Source organism: Neoarius graeffei, chromosome 17 (assembly GCF_027579695.1).
Source record: "Neoarius graeffei isolate fNeoGra1 chromosome 17, fNeoGra1.pri, whole genome shotgun sequence".
Taxonomy (NCBI): Eukaryota; Metazoa; Chordata; class Actinopteri; order Siluriformes; family Ariidae; genus Neoarius; species Neoarius graeffei.
This window is the reverse complement of record NC_083585.1, coordinates 8,211,266-8,234,243: the sequence shown is the minus strand read 5'-3', so window position 1 is coordinate 8,234,243 and position 22,978 is coordinate 8,211,266. Positions and strand designations below refer to the sequence as shown.

General features: G+C 46.6%; 1 protein-coding gene across 2 annotated transcripts in view; it reads right to left on the bottom strand.

Annotated features, from left to right (window-relative positions):
• Positions 1-22,978, bottom strand: part of hip1 (huntingtin interacting protein 1) — a 123,617-nt gene that overhangs the window by 67,485 nt on the left and 33,154 nt on the right. The window contains exon 1 of one of the 2 annotated variants that reach the window (XM_060943671.1): positions 9,612-10,390. The exons of the other annotated variant lie outside the window; for it this stretch is intronic. Coding sequence (XP_060799654.1) covers positions 9,612-9,629 — 18 coding nt within the window. The 5' untranslated portion in view covers positions 9,630-10,390. Of the gene's footprint in view, positions 1-9,611; positions 10,391-22,978 lie in introns of those variants that run through there. 2 annotated transcript variants of the gene reach the window in all.

Below are 22,978 nucleotides of genomic sequence, written 5' to 3'. Positions count from 1 at the left end.
AACGTCTCCGGGACCTTCAGGATCCAAAGTGTCATCGCCTGGTCTGCAGGCAACGCTAGCAACTGAATGAACTTAATGAACACTGTTAGACACGTTATAAAATACAACAGGAATGATGTGGATGATATTGACGGAAGATACCGTTCAACAGAATAAGTGAGTTTTCTTGGTGTCTTTCTAGTTCAGAAAGTTTAGTCAGTCAGCAGCACAACTAGGCTCGGACCTGGCACTATGCTGATGTTGCTAACATTTGCGCCCACGTTTCGGCAGCGAAAGTTCATAAAATGGATAACGGAAAGTTCATAAAATGGATAACGGAAAGTTCATAAAATGGATAACGGAAAGTTCATAAAATGGATAACGGAAAGTTCATAAAATGGATAACGGAAAGTTCATAAAAATGGATAACGGTAATGGTGAAAATTATAAGTTGGCCTTATAAGTGCCAACAGATATTCAAGGTATAAGTAGATGAAATGAACATAAAAGGGGTCTTATTTTCAACTAAAGTGTACTGCAGATGTAGGGAGTTGAAACATTTTCTGAATGAGCTAGTTGGCCCCTTTAAATAAACGGGTATCTATTCATACAGTGAGATCGCCAAAGTTTAATAAACTGAAAATGCAATAACTGTAATTTTGAAGTAGATGATGTATAGGACATGTGTCGCTTGTGTCTTGTGGCTTATTGTAAAAATGATATAAAGGGTTCAAAATCGCATAGTTACAAATATAATAGTAACTTCATATGATAATATTAACCACTGGTTATTTCAGAGAGGAAAAAAATGGGGACACTATTGCTTCCATTCGGGACAATACAACACAGAATTCGGGACCACTGGGGGACACAAAGAAAAAAAGTTAATTTCGAGCCCTGGTCTGTCCCCCAGTGTCGACAAGCTGGTAAAAAGTAAAAGACTTCTGGCTTCCACATGTAAAATGTAGCTGGTATTTCTCCCCCATGTAACCTTGTGCTGTGTGCTTGAGGGGGAATAAACAGGATGGGTGTGTGGAAATATATGTGGGACTTGACCAGCAAAGTTAATGTGCCATCTGTAGTTTGTTTTTATTGGTATGTTTAGTCATATTTGGCTCTTTTAAACTAATGCTACTGGATATTTAGTCACTTGACCTATTGGTGGAATTATTTACCCTGGCACTTCTTCTTTCTTTTGACTCGTTTAGGCCTACTTGCCAATCGTTTTAATTTGCCTAATTAGGCCTATGCATTGACATGTTTTTGATGTGCAAGATCAATAAATCTGATCCAAGTCATTTACAGTTTACACTTGTGTTATTTGTGTCTTAGTCCATTTCTGTAGCATTTTTTTTAATAAATGTAGGCTACTTGCATGCTTAGACTGTTACATTTGAGCAATTCCAGCGTTATGGACGTGACACTTGAACTCAAAATGGCAACAAATGACCCAGTGCATGTTTTATTGTCTCCCAGTATTTAAACAGGTGTTGCATATTTTAAGGCTGTACCATACTGGAGAAGTGATAGAACAAGAACAATTCCCATAGTACATCTAGGGCATGCCAGAAAACGCCAATAAAAGTTGCGTTATGGATGTGACAGAAAAAGTATCACTTTTCTTGGGTGACTGTACATTTTTATCAAACTCTGTGAAATTGTAAACCTAATGTCGAAATGGAGAGATCCGTTTGATAGAGGGGTCCAAGGTGAATATTTAAAAAATCTTTGTTTAAAATATTTTGTATTTCATGCAGAGTTTCGGAAGGAAAAGTCAGCGTTATGGATGTGACGAAATTCCGTTATGGATGTGACGCGTCTGAAATAGACATGGCGTATGTTTAGAAAATCAGCAATTTAACCACCATAACCCTTTGAAAAACTCTCTAAATATCAGCTAAAACTATCAAAGTTCTTAAATAATATTTAGGATGGCTATTGTTTTGCTGTTTTGTGGATTTTAGCATACATTTCTGTGGCTTGTGGCAATAATATAGAATTGTACATGATCAAAGTTGATTTTAGCTTGGGTTTTACATTATAAGAAAGAAAGACTGACAGTGACATATTAGGTTGGTTACAAATTGGTTCAACTTATTCACATCTGTAAAATACAGGCCTAGGTGAGATCTCTGGGAGTGGTTTTGATGCATTACATGTTGCTTTATTTTTGCATGGTGAGGTTGACATTTACATGGAATTGCCCAATTTCAGAGGGTAAATTGCTTTTGTCTGCCATGTTATTGTGCGCCTCATTTTGAGGCTATAGCTTTACAATTCCTTTTGGGCGTATAGGCCTTCAAAAATCATATAAAATAATGTCCTTTTGTTGAGTTAGTGTCTGGTCTTTTCAGGCCAAAAGTGTAATTCGGCCCCCAAGGTCCCACTTGAAAAAAATCTGGCCCCCTTACCAATTTCACCCTGGCACCCCTGCTTTAGAGTTTATTTTCGGCAGTACTCTATCGCTCCACCCTGTGAAAAAGGTCACCCAACTGAAAAGCAGCCGCCGTGGGGGGCGTCGTGGCTCAGGTGGATAAGGCACCATACCATAAATCTGGGGACCCGGGTTCGATTCCGGCCCGAGGTCATTTCCCGATCCCTCCCCGTCTCTCTCTCCCGCTCATTTCCTGTCTCTACACTGTCCTATCCAATAATAAAGGTGAAAAAAAGCCCCCCCCCCCCCCCAAAAAAAAAAAAAATATATCTAAAGCAGCCGCCGTGTTGCCAAGCTGCTCTCAACCGTTTAAATGTGCTTTCTGGTGCAGACACACAAGCCATATAACTGGAGTCAGACGCTCTCGCATCATCACAGCTGGCCAAGTTCATATCACTGGGAAACATCTAGAATACGCAGCTCTAGACTCGTATAATGCGGAACCTTCTGTGGCTACTGTAAAACATCTGTATGGATTAAACACTGAGGAAATGTAGACAGCATTTGCAGTGTAGTTTGAACAGACAGGCGACTCCTTGGCGCACGTACACACACAGGTTATATGGCCTTGGGGAGAATCAGAAGGATCAGAACAGGATAAATGGTACCATAATGGAATAATAAACCACGTGGGTCAGTTTTATGAGCTTACAAAGCAAAAGCCTCTCTCCATGCACAGGAGTGCGGGGCTACTCTTTACACCAGCTCCTTTTTTGAACAGCTGGATGAGCGTCTAAAGACGCGCCGCCAATTCTAGTAAGATCAATACAAGTCGTATTTAAGCTCAGTTTCAATAACCTGCACTGACCTTTAACCCGCATCATTACAGATTTAATCCATCAGCTCATGTGAACGCAACAACATTCCGAACCAACTTTGGGAAAGCAGTTTCAAAGCCATCCAGATGTGCCAACAAATAGCAAACATTCCATTAAGTCTTGTGTGGCATGGAAGCTGAACAGAACCACCAGTGCAGATCCAGCTAATATCAAGTCGCACTCCTTATCGGACATCGTGCCTTATTTGGCTAAGACTGATTAAGTGCGATTAAATAGTTACAGGAATTCTGGTGAAATGATTGACAAGCAAGAAGAGACTCCATTCACCGAGTGGGTGAATGTTTGTGGTCCGAAAACTTGTGCTGAGGAAAAAAAAAAAGTGCTCCGACTTACAAAATCACTGGCACCTTTAAAACCAGAAAGATCAACTTGTCCAGACCTTCCAGCACCAGATAGAACTACTCTACGATTTAGAACTTCTCACCAAAGGCCTGTGTGGACAAGATTACCACCTTGATAACACCCTCACATCTGGCTAGCAGTTAACGAGAGGTGAGCAAGCTTCTACAGGCAGCGGTCTCAAAAGTAGCCGGTCACCGGCGGCAAATCGCCGGCTATGGCTTGTTATGCCGCCGGCTATTGTCAGTCGAGTCACAAAATTTAATATTAAATATTTCTGACAGCAAAAAAAAGTTGTGAACGTAAATTACATCCACTATGTCATGTATGTCCGTTGCCGCGTCAACTGTGTTTACATCCTCGACACGAGTGCAGCCATTACTGCCGCCTGTGTTGCCAGATTGTGTTTACATCCTCGACACGAGTGCAGCCATTACTGCCACCTGTGTTGCCAGATTGCGCGTTTTCCTGCCCAATTTGGGCGGTTTTAAGTGCATTTTGGCGGGTTTTGAACATATTTTGGGCTGTAAAACGTCAGCAGTATCTGGCAACATATTTTTTTACTTAATACAAGAAATTAATGGATGCCAACGTTTTTGCCAAAATGGTATTTTATTTTCCATTGTTTAGGCAGCTTCAGCATCATACTGTGAGATTCTGTTCAAATTGTTTTTTTTCTTCTATGAAGCCTGAGCCATTTATTTTATTAGTTTATAATTATTGTTTAATTTGGTCTTCAGGAGAGACTGCCTGCACACAGTACTAGTATTAATAGGTTTTTTTTCTTACATGAAAGCTGAGGCATTTATATTATATTTTAAGGTAACTTCATGTTGTGCTGTGAGGTTCTATGCACTTTAATTTTTGAACCAACAGGTGCATTTGGATAAGTAAAGCCTATTTTTCTGCATTTTTGTAGTCCTGGTAATCTTTTATATTGGTAACGTTGTTTATAGGACCATTTCTCAGTGTCTACTTTTTTAATCAATACTTTTTCAGTAATAACTTAATATTTAACATATCACTCAATTTTAAACAACCCCCGCCCCCCATAGTCTCCAAAATTTCTGTGGGAAACACTGGCGTGCGTAACGATGCTAATCAAGCTTAAGCTAGACGACCCGCCTCAAATACCCGTCCCGGGTAAATGTTATCCCAATTTTAGATGGCCTGTTCCAAACCATCCCGCCCCATGAAAAATTCGTACTTGCATCTATCTATCTATCTATCTATCTATCTATCTATCTATCTATCTATCTATCTATCTATCTATCTATATCCCTGCATGCTTTGCGTGCATTATGTCTGCCGCTGGCAGACATTTTACCATTTTGCACCCTGCTGTAAATTATTTGTACCCTGCTATTCTCCCAAACTTTGAAGCCCCTGTACAGGGCTGGTTTTTCCCATGAATTCATACACCCAGGGTTAGGGTTCATATCACTTAGTGGGTCCAATTTACAAAGCAATACAAGATTGCAGGATTGTTTGGATTTCATTATTCATGCATAAGCATTTATTCTTTAGTTTGTAATGGTCTCAGAAGATAATGAGGAAGAAGAGCACCGACCAGTCCAATCCAGACGGAAATAAAACCCTGGAGTAGTACTTGGAAAATGATGAATTCTTCCCAAATTCCCCACGTAAATCCAATCTCTTCCAAACAGAACTCAAGAGGCTGTTGGGTTTAGATCTTACACCTGCCACTGCACGGCTTCATACCACTGCGAATGGAAGCCAGACGATACAGGTGGCAGGCAGAGAGCGAACAGGTTTCATGGAGCTGACATGAGCCGGCCCGAAGCAGCCCTTCATTCCAAAAACATTAACAGGACATGGCTTAGAATTTACTGGTGTCCAGAATTTGGTCTGGACAGCCAAATTATTCACCCTATCTTCAGAAACTGGCCAGGTTACAGTGGATCCGGAGCCTTCACCGGGAATGCACAATTTAGACCTGGCGAATCCACCTGTGTTTTAGTTTTTCTGAGGACGGAGGAAACCGGAGAACTCTGAGGAAACCCAAACTCCACCCTGAGCTCAGGATCGAACTAGCGACCCTGGAACCGTGTCCCCATGCTGTCCTAAGCAAACCCGAGTGTATTTCAAAGCAGTGAGAAATAACACAGAATGAGGAACTGGTTTTTGTCTGCTGTTTCACTGCGCATCAAATTCACAAAGATTTCTCCACACACTTTGAATATCGGCAAAATCTTCTTCCACAGAAGACTGAAGCAGTCGATCAAACATTTGGTTGACCTTGAATTATAAACAATTCAATAATCTAGGTCTTTATTTAAAATGGGCCAACATTATTATAAATATAGACAAGCTGCCTATAGGTGGGCTCCGTCTCTGGTGCGTGAGAGAGAGACATGGCACGCAAGGAAGTTACATGTACCTTTTGTAAAGAAAACTTATTTAGCAAAAGGTACTATTGAACTATTAAAATGAATAACATGGTGGTGTTCAAGACCCATTCGATTTGGTCTTAAAACACTCAAATGTAAAACATGGACCTAAAACCTCCACACAGATGGCGCTGGGTGGGAATATTTTTAGTGCCTACAGATCCTGTTTTCTGTGAAAGTCACATTGCGTCACAATAACGAGAACATTCTCTAATGGCCCTTTTCCACTACCCTTTTTCAGCTCACTTCAGCCCGACACGGCTCGCGTTTCGACTACCTCAGAGCAGCACGACTCAGCTCGCTTCAGCCCTACTGAGCACCCAAAACTCGCACGGTTTTGGAGCGGGGCTGAAGCGAGCCAAACCGAGCCGAGTGGGGCTAGGGGCGTGAGGAGACACTCCCATGTGCACTGATTGGTGAGGAGGAGTGTCCTCACATGCCCACACACGCCCCGCGAGCGCGCTGGGATCTGTAAACACCGTAAACCCGGAAGAAGAAGAATTACGAATTACGAGAATTTCTGAAGCCTTATGCGCCTCGCCTCATCTATACGCTCTTGCCAGTATCTGTTGGCGTTGTCGGTGACAACAAGCCACAGCACCAAGACCAGCAACACTAACGACTCCATGTCCTCCATGGTTATTGTTTACTATCCGGGTTGTGAGACTACCGCTTAAAAGATCACTGATGTCACTGTTTGCGCCGCCTAACGACATCACGTGACGTCCACCCACTTTCGCTAACTCCACCCAATGTGTCCACCCACTTCCAGCCAGCACGGTTCAGCGCGGTTGTAGTCGAAATGCAACACCAACAGCCCCACTCAGCTCGACTCAGCCCAACTCAGCCGCGTTGGTAGTGGAAAAGCGGCATAAATTAGGCGGCACGGTGGTGTAGTGGTTAGCGCTGTCGCCTCACAGCAAGAAGGTCCGGGTTCGAGCCCCGTGGCCGGTGAGGGCCTTTCTGTGCGGAGTTTGCATGTTCTCCCCGTGTCCGCATGGGTTTCCTCCGGGTGCTCCGGTTTCCCCCACAGTCCAAAGACATGCAGGTTAGGTTAACTGGTGACTCTAAATTGACCGTAGGTGTGAATGTGAGTGTGAATGGTTGTCTGTGTCTATGTGTCAGCCCTGTGATGACCTGGCGACTTGTCCAGGGTGTACCCCGCCTTTCGCCCGTAGTCAGCTGGGATAGGCTCCAGCTCGCCTGCGACCCTGTAGAAGGATAAAGCGGCTACAGATAATGAGATGAGATGCTCTAAATTATGACTCATGGGATCATAAGTCATTATCATGGAAACTTAAGTCATTATGAGATACAAGATAAGATCTCATTACAAGATAGAAAGTCACGACTGTGAGATACTAAGCCATAATTATGCGATAGGAGATACTCTCATAACGAGATCCTAAGTCATAATCATGAGAAACCTTCCACGGTTTTTAGGGCCTTGAGCAGTAGTGTCGTTGGGCCCCCATCACTCAGGGCTAGAGCCCTGGGTATTTTGAGCCTAGCTCCAGGTAGTTTCACCCTCAAAAATAGCAAGACATTAGAAAACAACAGATTGGTACTTCACTTGCAGCATCCAAAAACTGGGGGGGGGGGCGGCACACACAGGGGACATTATTGAGTGCTGCACATTCAAGATTTTGGTAACCGCCAACAGAACAACATTGGTTCTGTTGAATTTACAGCATAAGGTCCATATGATTAAAATGTCCCAGGTGAGCTCTAAAGTTCCAGTGGTTTAATGAAGATCGACAGTGGGGTCCATCTGCCCCGACTAAGTTTATTTAACAGGTCAACAACAGTGTGTTCATCTAGACACCAATACATAACCCTGACATCATTTAATCCTGCGTTTTAATGCTACATGCTGCTGACGCAGAACCAGCCAGCTGACCGCCCCATAGCCAGCCTTTGGCATATTAGTCACATATAGGGAGAAAATAGTTTTGGCTTTTTGTTCATTTTGACATGTAATATCAACATAAATGTGTTGGCCACATGAGCTGCTGCAACCAACTGAGCCTGGATGTGTTGGAGAAAATGTGTGTGTGAGAGAAACTTGGAAGACATGACCACAGTCTTGTGAGATGGGATCTCATCTGGGGTTTTGAATGCTGTAATAAAATAACGTAGGTTAGAATGCGTGTCTCTGCGGTCCTAAAGGAGAGGGATGAGTGAGATAGACGTCATTTACCAGCTGGGAGGTCCGTATTGTGAAATACAGTGACCGAGGCCTTGAAAATACTGACCGAGGCCTCTGAGCTGAAGTCAGTATTTTCAAGGCCGAGGTCACAGTATTTCATGATATGGGCCGACCTTAAGCTGATAAATAAATACATTCATTTTTTTCTTTGCCAAATTCTAACAGAAAATGAGAGTGCCTGAAAGGGAAAACCATATTTAGAACAAACCTGCAACAAACTTATTTTTGGCTTTCTCCTGAAACGGTTTCTTTTATTTCGTCTTCATCAGGGTGGTAAAATTCGCTTTCGCTGTGAACGCTGTCATTATTGCTATCCATGCGGTAAAATTAATGCTATTATACTGAGAAACGTGAGAATAAATGTTGACAAAATATTGCTACCATGTTTGTTGTTGCCGTGAACGAGCGAGTCACCAGAGGTCTGTAACTGGGGTCCGGATCGTAGGATTCCGGCCCGCTCATGAGCCAATCAGAGTGCACGATTTGATGGAAACCGGACTGTGAAAAATAAATTTTACATCAATAGACACGTGCCTCAGTTTCCTGAGATGTTATGGGTGTTGCTGAGAACTTAAGGAGACAGGAACTGAAGTGAACGACACGAATGTAAAGAGAGCAGTGCAGAAATGACGAATAAAGAGGTCGGAAACTGGGAGTGTGTGGAGGTGATCGTATTATTTCGCAAAGTTAGATATAACCTCCACAACCTATCTATACCGATCTCCTTTATAAATAAATAAAAGAAGTCTCAGGAAAACCTGATTTAACCGCTGCTCTTTTCAGTGGTCAGAAACCCCCTGGTCAATAAACTTTAACTTTATAGAAACTGCAGTCGATGAATTTTATTCAGTTGTTGTATAACGTGATGTGATGTGATGCATCCTTATACTGTTAAAAAGTCTGGAGAAATCCCAAAACTTCATCTCTTCGAGCAGAGAACAAGGAGCATAAAACAGGAGAACAACATTAAGAAGTGTTTGAGGTTTGTTGTGATCACTGAAAGGGCAGAAACTAATCCCAGAGAGAGAGAGAGAGAGAGAGAGAGAGCTGTGTAAAGGCGGATAAAGGAAGGCACTGAGGAAGTTTCATTAGTAGGCTGCTCAGTCATCGGGTGACGGGAGGTTTTACAGAAACCCGCTGGTTATCAGGGCTGCGATACAACACACACCATCCCACACACACACACACATATATATATATATATATATATATATACACACACACACACACAGCAGCCCCGGCTGAGGTAATAAATGAATAAATGACCCGCAGCTCGCGCCTGCAGCGATGAAACGGACAGAAAAGCGGAACCGCTGAAACCCAGAGCGGCCCGGTCCACTCACACACACACACACACACACACAGCTCCGCTAGCGAAGGGAAAACAAGGCGAGTCTTACCATCTTACTCAAATCCATCGCTGAGGGAACAGAACAGCCACTAATCACCCCGACTCACCCACAGAGAGAGAGAGAGAGAGGGAGGCGGGGAAAGAGAGAGGCGGAAGGCTCCGTTAACTCAACATGTGTCCCGGTATTGTTGCTCTCTCTCTCTCCACCGCAAAGAACCGTCTAGAAAGCGCGAGTGCAGGCGGCGAGACTCCCGAACCGGTTACAGCGGTATTAAACCCGCGGCTCCACGGACTCCGAGCCCACATGCAGCTAAACCCCCGCGCTGATCAGCGGCGAAACAGCGGCAGCGCTCTCACTGTGCGGATCCTCCGCACCCAAACACCGCCGCACGCCGAGAACGGCCTTCAGCGCGTCGCCACTCTGCCACACTCACTCTCTCCCTCTCTCTCCGACTGCCTGCTCTCTCTCTCTCTCCCTCTCTCCGTCTGCCTACACTCTCTCTCTCTCCGACTGCCTGTCTGCCTGCACTCACTCTCTCTCTCTCTCTCCGACTGCCTGCCTGTCTGCCTACACTCTCTCTCTCTCCGACTGCCTGCCTGTCTGCCTGCACTCACTCTCTCTCTCTCTCTCCGACTGCCTGCCTGTCTGCCTGCACTCTCTCTCTCTCCGACTGCCTGTCTGCCTGCACTCTCTCTCTCTCCGACTGCCTGTCTGCCTGCACTCTCTCTCTCTCCGACTGTCTGCCTGCACTCTCTCTCTCTCCGACTGACTGCCTGTCTGCCTGCACACTCTCTCTCTCTCTCCGACTGCCTGTCTGCCTACACACGGCTGGGGCCGCTCGGTGTTAATGAACGCTGCCCTCCCGCGCGCCGCTCGGTGTTAGTGAACGCTGCCCTCGTGTGGCTGTAATCCGCCTTAAACCGGTTCTTAGAATGATTTCCAAACAGCACCCTGCTGAGGTCTAATCCCACAGAGGGCACACACTCAACCACTACTGCTGAGGTCTAATCCCACAGAGGGCACACACTCAACCACTACTGCTGAGGTCTAATCCCACACAGAGGACACACTCAACCACTACTGCTGAGGTCTAATCCCACACAGAGGACACACTCAACCACTACTGCTGAGGTCTAATCCCACAGAGGGGACACACTCACCCACTACTGCTGAGGACTAATCCCACAGAGGGTACACACTCACCCACTACTGCTGAGGTCTAATCCCACACAGAGGACACACTCAACCACTACTGCTGAGGTCTAATCCCACAGAGGGGACACACTCAACCACTACTGCTGAGGTCTAATCCCACAGAGGGCACACACTCACCCACTACTGCTGAGGTCTAATCCCACACAGAGGACACACTCAACCACTACTGCTGAGGTCTAATCCCACACAGAGGACACACTCAACCACTACTGCTGAGGTCTAATCCCACAGAGGGGACACACTCAACCACTACTGCTGAGGTCTAATCCCACAGAGGGCACACACTCACCCACTACTGCTGAGGTCTAATCCCACACAGAGGACACACTCAACCACTACTGCTGAGGTCTAATCCCACACAGAGGACACACTCAACCACTACTGCTGAGGTCTAATCCCACAGAGGGGACACACTCACCCACTACTGCTGAGGTCTAATCCCACAGAGGGGACACACTCAACCACTACTGCTGAGGTCTAATCCCACAGAGGGTACACACTCACCCACTACTGCTGAGGTCTAATCCCACAGAGGGCACACACTCAACCACTACTGCTGAGGTCTAATCCCACAGAGGGCACACACTCAACCACTACTGCTGAGGTCTAATCCCACACAGAGGACACACTCAACCACTACTGCTGAGGTCTAATCCCACACAGAGGACACACTCAACCACTACTGCTGAGGTCTAATCCCACAGAGGGGACACACTCACCCACTACTGCTGAGGTCTAATCCCACAGAGGGTACACACTCACCCACTACTGCTGAGGTCTAATCCCACACAGAGGACACACTCAACCACTACTGCTGAGGTCTAATCCCACAGAGGGGACACACTCAACCACTACTGCTGAGGTCTAATCCCACAGAGGGCACACACTCACCCACTACTGCTGAGGTCTAATCCCACACAGAGGACACACTCAACCACTACTGCTGAGGTCTAATCCCACACAGAGGACACACTCAACCACTACTGCTGAGGTCTAATCCCACAGAGGGGACACACTCAACCACTACTGCTGAGGTCTAATCCCACAGAGGGCACACACTCACCCACTACTGCTGAGGTCTAATCCCACACAGAGGACACACTCAACCACTACTGCTGAGGTCTAATCCCACACAGAGGACACACTCAACCACTACTGCTGAGGTCTAATCCCACAGAGGGGACACACTCACCCACTACTGCTGAGGTCTAATCCCACAGAGGGGACACACTCAACCACTACTGCTGAGGTCTAATCCCACAGAGGGTACACACTCACCCACTACTGCTGAGGTCTAATCCCACAGAGGGAACACACTCAACCACTACTGCTGAGGTCTAATCCCACAGAGGGCACACACTCAACCACTACTGCTGAGGTCTAATCCCACAGAGGGCACACACTCAACCACTACTGCTGAGGTCTAATCCCACAGAGGGCACACACTCAACCACTACTGCTGAGGTCTAATCCCACAGAGGGGACACACTCAACCACTACTGCTGAGGTCTAATCCCACAGAGGGGACACACTCAACCACTACTGCTGAGGTCTAATCCCACAGAGGGCACACACTCAACCACTACTGCAGAGGTCTAATCCCACAGAGAGTACACACTCACCCACTACTGCTGAGGTCTAATCCCACAGAGGGCACACACTCAACCACTACTGCTGAGGTCTAATCCCACAGAGGGTACACACCCACTACTGCTGAGGTCTAATCCCACAGAGGGCACACACTCAACCACTACTGCTGAGGTCTAATCCCACAGAGGGTACACATTCAACCATTACTGCTGAGGTCTAATCCCACAGAGGGGACACACTCAACCACTACTGCTGAGGTCTAATCCCGCAGAGGGGACACACTCAACCACTACTGCTGAGGTCTAATCCCACAGAGGGCACACACTCAACCACTACTGCTGAGGTCAAATCCCACAGAGGGCACACACTCAACCACTACTGCTGAGGTCTAATCCCACAGAGGGGACACACTCAACCACTACTGCTGAGGTCTAATCCCACAGAGGGGATACACTCAACCACTACTGCTGAGGTCTAATCCCACAGAGGGCACACACTCAATCACTACTGCTGAGGTCTAATCCCACAGAGGGGACACACTCACCCACTACTGCTGAGGTCTAATCCCACAGAGGGGACACACTCACCCACTACTGCTGAGGTCTAATCCCACAGAGGGTACACACTCACCCACTACTGCTGAGGTCTAATCCCACAGAGGGTACACACTCAACCATTACTGCTGAGGTCTAATCCTACAGAGGGGACACACCCACTACTGCTGAGGTCTAATCCCACAGAGGGTACACACTCACCCACTACTGCTGAGGTCTAATCCCACAGAGGGTACACACTCAACCATTACTGCTGAGGTCTAATCCTACAGAGGGGACACACCCACTACTGCTGAGGTCTAATCCCACAGAGGGTACACACTCAACCACTACTGCTGAGATCTAATCCCACAGAGGGTACACACTCACCCACTACTGCTGAGGTCTAATCCCACAGAGGGGACACACTCAACCACTACTGCTGAGGTCTAATCCCACAGAGGGGACACACTCAACCACTACTGCTGAGGTCTAATCCCACAGAGGGGACACACTCACCCACTACTGCTGAGGTCTAATCCCACAGAGGGGACACACTCACCCACTACTGCTGAGGTCTAATCCCACAGAGGGGACACACTCACCCACTACTACTGAGGTCTAATCCCACAGAGGGTACACACTCAACCACTACTGCTGAGGTCTCATCCCACAGAGGGTACACACTCAACCATTACTGCTGAGGTCTAATCCCACAGAGGGGACACACTCAACCACTACTGCTGAGGTCTAATCCCGCAGAGGGGACACACTCAACCACTACTGCTGAGGTCTAATCCCACAGAGGGGACACACTCAACCACTACTGCTGAGGTCTAATCCCACAGAGGGCACACACTCAACCACTACTGCTGAGGTCTAATCCCACAGAGGGGACACACTCAACCACTACTGCTGAGGTCTAATCCCACAGAGGGCACACACTCAACCACTACTGCTGAGGTCTAATCCCACAGAGGGTACACACTCAACCATTACTGCTGAGGTCTAATCCCACAGAGGGGACACACTCAACCACTACTGCTGAGGTCTAATCCCGCAGAGGGGACACACTCAACCACTACTGCTGAGGTCTAATCCCACAGAGGGGACACACTCAACCACTACTGCTGAGGTCAAATCCCACAGAGGGCACACACTCAACCACTACTGCTGAGGTCTAATCCCACAGAGGGGACACACTCAACCACTACTGCTGAGGTCTAATCCCACAGAGGGGATACACTCAACCACTACTGCTGAGGTCTAATCCCACAGAGGGCACACACTCAATCACTACTGCTGAGGTCTAATCCCACAGAGGGGACACACTCACCCACTACTGCTGAGGTCTAATCCCACAGAGGGTACACACTCACCCACTACTGCTGAGGTCTAATCCCACAGAGGGTACACACTCACCCACTACTGCTGAGGTCTAATCCCACAGAGGGTACACACTCAACCATTACTGCTGAGGTCTAATCCTACAGAGGGGACACACCCACTACTGCTGAGGTCTAATCCCACAGAGGGTACACACTCAACCACTACTGCTGAGATCTAATCCCACAGAGGGTACACACTCACCCACTACTGCTGAGGTCTAATCCCACAGAGGAGACACACTCAACCATTACTGCTGAGGTCTAATCCCACAGAGGGGACACACTCAACCACTACTGCTGAGGTCTAATCCCACAGAGGGGACACACTCAACCACTACTGCAGAGGTCTAATCCCACAGAGAGTACACACTCACCCACTACTGCTGAGGTCTAATCCCACAGAGGGCACACACTCAACCACTACTGCTGAGGTCTAATCCCACAGAGGGTACACACCCACTACTGCTGAGGTCTAATCCCACAGAGGGCACACACTCAACCACTACTGCTGAGGTCTAATCCCACAGAGGGTACACATTCAACCATTACTGCTGAGGTCTAATCCCACAGAGGGGACACACTCAACCACTACTGCTGAGGTCTAATCCCGCAGAGGGGACACACTCAACCACTACTGCTGAGGTCTAATCCCACAGAGGGCACACACTCAACCACTACTGCTGAGGTCAAATCCCACAGAGGGCACACACTCAACCACTACTGCTGAGGTCTAATCCCACAGAGGGGACACACTCAACCACTACTGCTGAGGTCTAATCCCACAGAGGGGATACACTCAACCACTACTGCTGAGGTCTAATCCCACAGAGGGCACACACTCAATCACTACTGCTGAGGTCTAATCCCACAGAGGGGACACACTCACCCACTACTGCTGAGGTCTAATCCCACAGAGGGGACACACTCACCCACTACTGCTGAGGTCTAATCCCACAGAGGGTACACACTCACCCACTACTGCTGAGGTCTAATCCCACAGAGGGTACACACTCAACCATTACTGCTGAGGTCTAATCCTACAGAGGGGACACACCCACTACTGCTGAGGTCTAATCCCACAGAGGGTACACACTCACCCACTACTGCTGAGGTCTAATCCCACAGAGGGTACACACTCAACCATTACTGCTGAGGTCTAATCCTACAGAGGGGACACACCCACTACTGCTGAGGTCTAATCCCACAGAGGGTACACACTCAACCACTACTGCTGAGATCTAATCCCACAGAGGGTACACACTCACCCACTACTGCTGAGGTCTAATCCCACAGAGGGGACACACTCAACCACTACTGCTGAGGTCTAATCCCACAGAGGGGACACACTCAACCACTACTGCTGAGGTCTAATCCCACAGAGGGGACACACTCACCCACTACTGCTGAGGTCTAATCCCACAGAGGGGACACACTCACCCACTACTGCTGAGGTCTAATCCCACAGAGGGGACACACTCACCCACTACTACTGAGGTCTAATCCCACAGAGGGTACACACTCAACCACTACTGCTGAGGTCTCATCCCACAGAGGGTACACACTCAACCATTACTGCTGAGGTCTAATCCCACAGAGGGGACACACTCAACCACTACTGCTGAGGTCTAATCCCGCAGAGGGGACACACTCAACCACTACTGCTGAGGTCTAATCCCACAGAGGGGACACACTCAACCACTACTGCTGAGGTCTAATCCCACAGAGGGCACACACTCAACCACTACTGCTGAGGTCTAATCCCACAGAGGGGACACACTCAACCACTACTGCTGAGGTCTAATCCCACAGAGGGCACACACTCAACCACTACTGCTGAGGTCTAATCCCACAGAGGGTACACACTCAACCATTACTGCTGAGGTCTAATCCCACAGAGGGGACACACTCAACCACTACTGCTGAGGTCTAATCCCGCAGAGGGGACACACTCAACCACTACTGCTGAGGTCTAATCCCACAGAGGGGACACACTCAACCACTACTGCTGAGGTCAAATCCCACAGAGGGCACACACTCAACCACTACTGCTGAGGTCTAATCCCACAGAGGGGACACACTCAACCACTACTGCTGAGGTCTAATCCCACAGAGGGGATACACTCAACCACTACTGCTGAGGTCTAATCCCACAGAGGGCACACACTCAATCACTACTGCTGAGGTCTAATCCCACAGAGGGGACACACTCACCCACTACTGCTGAGGTCTAATCCCACAGAGGGTACACACTCACCCACTACTGCTGAGGTCTAATCCCACAGAGGGTACACACTCACCCACTACTGCTGAGGTCTAATCCCACAGAGGGTACACACTCAACCATTACTGCTGAGGTCTAATCCTACAGAGGGGACACACCCACTACTGCTGAGGTCTAATCCCACAGAGGGTACACACTCAACCACTACTGCTGAGATCTAATCCCACAGAGGGTACACACTCACCCACTACTGCTGAGGTCTAATCCCACAGAGGAGACACACTCAACCATTACTGCTGAGGTCTAATCCCACAGAGGGGACACACTCAACCACTACTGCTGAGGTCTAATCCCACAGAGGGGACACACTCAACCACTACTGCTGAGGTCTAATCCCGCAGAGGGGACACACTCAACCACTACTGCTGAGGTCTAATCCCACAGAGGGGACACACTCAACCACTACTGCTGAGGTCTAATCCCACAGAGGGCACACACTCAACCACTACTGCTGAGGTCTAATCCCACAGAGGGGACACACTCAACCACTACTGCTGAGGTCTAATCCCACAGAGGGCACACACTCAACCACTACTGCTGAGGTCTAATCCCACAGAGGGGACACACTCAACCACTACTGCTGAGGTCTAATCCCACAGAGGGGACACACTCAACCACTACTGCTGAGGTCTAATCCCACAGAGGGCACACACTCAACCACTACTGCTGAGGTCTAATCCCACAGAGGGGACACACTCACCCACTACTGCTGAGGTCTAATCCTACAGAGGGGACACACCCACTTCTGCTGAGGTCTAATCCCACAGAGAGTACACACTCAACCACTACTGCTGAGGTCTAATCCTACAGAGGGGACACACCCACTTCTGCTGAGGTCTAATCCCACAGAGAGTACACACTCAACCACTACTGCTGAGGTCTAATCCCACAGAGGGGACACACTCAACCACTACTGCTGAGGTCTAATCCCACAGAGGGTACACACTCAGCCACTACTGCAGGCTCGTACACATGCTGGAGTTAGTCAGAAAGCGGGCAATTTCTAAACACAACTTCATAAAAACACACAAGTGTTTTCTTAGAGAATGTCCTTGGAAAGGATTCTGGAGAGAATTTGATTTTAGCGCGAGGTTGTGGGTGGCTCAACTGCTAAGGCTCCAAGCCACCGATCAGAAGGTCAGGGGTTCGAGGCCCAGCACCTCCAGACTGCCACTGTTGGGCGTTTCTGCTCCAGGAGCGCTGTATCATCGCTGACTCAGCACCCTGACCCCAGCTTCCTAACAAGCTAAGAAATGCAAAGGGAAAACAAAACAAAAAAACCCCGAAAACAGAATTTCACCGTGTTGTAATGTATATATGACCAACACTTCTTCAGTTACCACTTCATCCTGCTCAAGGTCACAGGACGGAGCTGGGCACTATCGTGGGAACACACAGCATGGGACATCAGCGCATCACAGGGCACCATGCACACTCACATTCACTCCCAGGGCAATTCGAGTAGGCAATCCAGCCACCCACACGCCCGGGAGGAAACTGGGGAACCCAGAGGAAAGCCACGCACACAGCCAGAGTTTTAGGATCGAGCTGTGAGACGGAAACATAGTGCTGCCCCTGTTCCGATTATAAAATGTAAATTTTAGACTCAAGCCTACTTGAGTTACAAGGAATTGATTTGAATTTACATCGCTTGAAATAAAAAACAGAATTAATGTAAACTTGATCAAAATACTCAAAAGGACACGGCTGTTTAAACTGATTAAATCAAGTTGAAAAAAATTGGAAGAGAATTAAATGCTGCTTGTTTAGGACCAGAGAAAAGAAGCAGCTTTCACCCAACAAGGCGTGCTATTCACGAGTCTGTCACTTCACTCACTGGTACAGTGCACGGCCAACCGAGTCCTTCTCCCAGAGATGTTCTAGCCATCAAACCCATGCGTGTTGTGCCCATTTAGATCACAGATCTGATGAATGTTTGGATCCAACTGGTCAGAAGGGGTTGGTTTATTTTTAACAACAAGAGCTCAGACATTAATGCAGCTGCAAGTCACAGATTTACATTAATGCGTACATTCTGATTAATTACTGTTTCTGTTGTAACAGAATTCCCAGGAACCTGTACGGCCGATTTGCCACTTAATCCATCTAATAATAAATGGATTAAAAAATTTTTAAATAAAATTACCCCCCCAATCTTCAATAGAGTAGCTGCATTATTGTCTTTAGAAAAGGCAAGAGCAGCAGGTCAACACTTAACTGTCAGACCTTTGCACGCTTAAGTCTGGCGCAACTCGGGACCCGGTCGTTATGGGAAACCCCTAACACTGATTTGAGCACAATCAGCACGCACAGATACGGACACCATTTTCACAGACGCTTTGCAAAGTACTATGATCATCACGGTCATGTTTGTAATGCTGTTTAAATACTCTGCTCTTGGTTTTGCTTTTTTTTTATATAAACAAAAACACTTGGAAGATGCTCTGGACACTTACAGTAATGTATTTATGTCTGAAGACTGCAGTCATCATGAACAGTTTATAACTTCAACAAAACAGACTTCATGTTGAAACTATGATGAATTTCCTGGTTACACAGTTATACTTTGTGACTCTATAGGACAGTTATAGAAGTGAGTTATTTATAATCACGCTGTCTGTTATCACCCAGATGAGGATGGGTTCCCTTTAGAGTCTGGTTCCTCTCGAGGTTTCTTCCTCGTGTCGTCTGAGGGAGTTTTCCCTTGCCACCGTCACCTCAGGCTTCATCACTGGGGGATAAATTTAGCTCAGTTTAAAGTCTTTAATTCTCTGTAAAGCTGCTTTGTGACATTGTCTACTGTTAAAAGCACTGTACAAATAAACTTGACTTAAAGGTGCCCTTCCACCAAAAACGTTTAATACTGGCTCCTTTTGAAATACCATAGTTCACTCCGAGTTGCATATGCATGCTGCATGTGAAAATGTAATTCTACTCCCATTCCTGTATTAGCTTATGAAAGAAAATAGTTGGAAAAACGAGCGAATCTGAAAAAGCCCTACGAACTTACGTCACTTCGAAAATTAGTATTCATGGCCTCGCCCACCTTGGCTTGCGACCGCCCACGGGAAGAAAGTACGAGGAGAAAGACGTAATTCGCCCCGAGGCACGGCGTGGTGCTCCACATCAGTTTCGTTTCTAACGGCGACTCCAGCCCAACTTTGCACGCTCGTAACTCAGGCAGGGGAGGTCCCAGCCTCCCCAGACTTGGCAGCCAGCGGCCTCTGCCCTCTCCCGAACAAAAGAGTACTCCCTGGGCGGGCTAGCTCCGCACCTCGGGACATAATTCATCTAACCCTAGGTCCCAGCCTCTCCAGACTTGGCAGCCAGCGACCCCTGCCCTCTCCCAAACGAACCAGCGCTGCCAGGGCCCGTCAGCTCCCAGCCAGGGGATGTTATTCCCCCCACACACCCCGAGGCGAGCTCCACTCCATGCCTCGTGCCTTGATGAGAGCCGCTGCTGCAGGGAGTATTCTATTCAATTAAAAAAATAAATGAACAGGCCTAGACATTAAGCATTTACCACTGGTGGCCCATTGGGCCAGTGGAATTGAAAAGTTACTGGCCCAAATGGAAAATGTGGTGGCCCGAATGCGCGTGGTACCCGAACCACAGCTGCCGCAGGCAGCCGCTGCAAGCACCATAGGTGCTTGCACAAAGAGGGGGGTCCGGGGGCCCTCCCCTGGAAAATTTAGATTTTTCAATTCATATTCGTGCATTCTGGTGCATTTTAAGGTGAAATTAATGAAAATAAGATTATTCATATTTTGCTAACATTATTATATCTTTATTGTTTGTTCACACTGATATTTTATTGTTTGCATTTCTTGTTCTATCAATTTCTTAGTTACATTTAAAAATTTCCTTTGTTCTTGTTCTCTGTTCGTTTAACACATGCTGTTGATTACTGTTTTACGTTAACAATTGTTTGTATAAGTTTTAGGATAAGCTAAGTTTTGCCTCACCATGCAACTAACTTGTTTATAGAATAAGCTTTGCCTGTAACCCACCCTGTGTGATGTAGACATATTTTCCTTTTTTGTCATGGTTTCAACTTTGGCTCATATATTCTCAACATTGTAGATATTGAATTCTCACCACTGTAGATATTCTAATAGAAATAGAGGTACAATGAACTTTTTACATACACCTTTATATAATAGCCACAAGACACACACAGGCCAGTCCCAAGTCTGGATGAAAGGTGCGGGTGGCACACTAACCCTTATCATGCTGGATTTAAATGGGCATTTTTATTGCCCATGAAGAAGTTTTATTTCTTAATTAATAAAATATCATGAGAATCACTGACAAACCATACATTTCCTGAAAGAGTGGACTTTGGGGAATAATCTAGTGAGATTTTTGCAAAGCCTTACCTGCTCGGTAACCCTAATTACCTGTTAATTAGCTAATTAACAGGTATGCTCAGGTGAGCCAAAAAGGTGTGAAATGTTTGGGTTTTTTTTTAAATAAGACAAGATATAAACACCAAATTTTCAGGATATGTCCTTGGGGGAACTAGTAGTAAATTTTTGCAAATTCAGCTCATTTGCATAAACCGTTGCCATGGCAACAGCAGATACCCTAGCAACTGGGGGTATACTGGGTTTAGCATGGTCTGGTTGTACCAGAGAGGGTCAGAATAGTTATTATTTTTGTTGTAATGAACTAATGTAAACCTAGTTTGGCTATTTTGATAGATTTCATCATCTTTGGATATTTGAATAATATATGGGATCAGATCTAATTTACCACATTTTATCTGTTCTTCTATTTCAGTCATAGCAACCAACATTTATACTTAATTCTTGAATCACTCAAAGTTGATACACGTGTAGCCATATTTCTTGGCAGTGTATCCTGAAATTTTGATATTAATATACAAAGTCTGAACGATTTTACACCATCTGAAGCTAAAGCGTGTGTTGAAATGCTGTTTTACGATTTGGCGAGTTGTAAACCGAGCGTGATGCCGCGCGCTCTGATTGGCTGCCGAGTTCAAAATGAAGCCGAACATCTCCGAAGATGCACGAAGACGACACACTCCTGCCGCGGAGCGGAGGATGACAAAAACAAAGATGGCGGACCTCGTATCGAAAAGGTGCATTTTACGAACAATTTCTTCACAATTCTGGGTAAAATATGAGTGATAAAATTTGTTAATTTGTATCGAAAACGTACTGACGTAAAAACGTAAAAGACGTAAAAAACACCGCCGGGCCATCGGGCAAGTGCTAATGTCGAGCCCTGAATGAATGAATGAATGAATGACTCCCTCCCAGTCGCGCGTGCGTGCACACACACACACACACACACACACACACACACACACACGCAAGCGTTCTGGTTGGGGAGAGAGCCCCCTTCCTCTGCTCTCCCTCTCCTCTTATAGGGCGCAGTCACTGGGGAAGACACACAAACACGTTAATTCCCGTCAGGTGCAGTGATTCTGCCACTTACCTTCCCTGACTCCGCCCTCCATTCACAGACTGACGCTCGGCCACGCCCCCGCTGCCACATCTACATTGTTATTGGTCAAAACATCGATGTCGAGACCATAATAGCCAATCGAAACAGTTTTTACAAAGACACCCACATCCGCTTGTTCTGACCCACTGGAGGTAGCATCACAGTGCTGTTAGCCAATCAGAGGTAACACATTTGCATGTCATGAATATTAATGAGTAAAAGCTGAAATCCCGTCGTTCTCCCGCCACCCACTCCTCCACCAAACTAGAACAGCCTGAAACAGGAGAACCACAGCATTTTTTTTCACCAAAACCGGCTCACAGGGCATTCATTCATACTAGAGACCACCGCACAATTAATGAAAAAACGATGCAAGGGGACCTTTAAACATCACACCTGCTAACAAACACTCTTCCTGCACTTAGAGCCGTCTATCTTGTAGTGTCCTGATCCCCAGATCTTTAACTCAGCCGCATATAAAAAGTTGTTCTCCTCCATGCTCTTCCAGGTTTTCATCTGTGTGTCCGTGTAGAACGATGTCTGCAGCACCAGGTAGTCTAAGATGTCAGGGAACTCAACGGATGGATAATTTTCCAACTGATAGGAAAAATCCTTCTTTGTTAGCGTGTAAGGATCTAATCCCATTGAGTGGGTTCTATATCCACTTCTTGGTTTTAATAACTTGCTTGTTTGCTGAACACACACATAGCAATAAGTTCTTGTGTTAATGGACCAGACTCCACTTTTGGATCATTAATCCCTTTTGACTGAGAATGTCCTGCATGCATGGGTTTGGCTTCTGGGACATCCATACAGTTTTAAATACAATACCTACAATTAAAAATGGTTTGTTTTATTGCATTTATTTAATTCCTGGGCTCCCATCTGTAACAGGGAGTGATGTCACATCCCATTAATACACTTTACAATAGATTA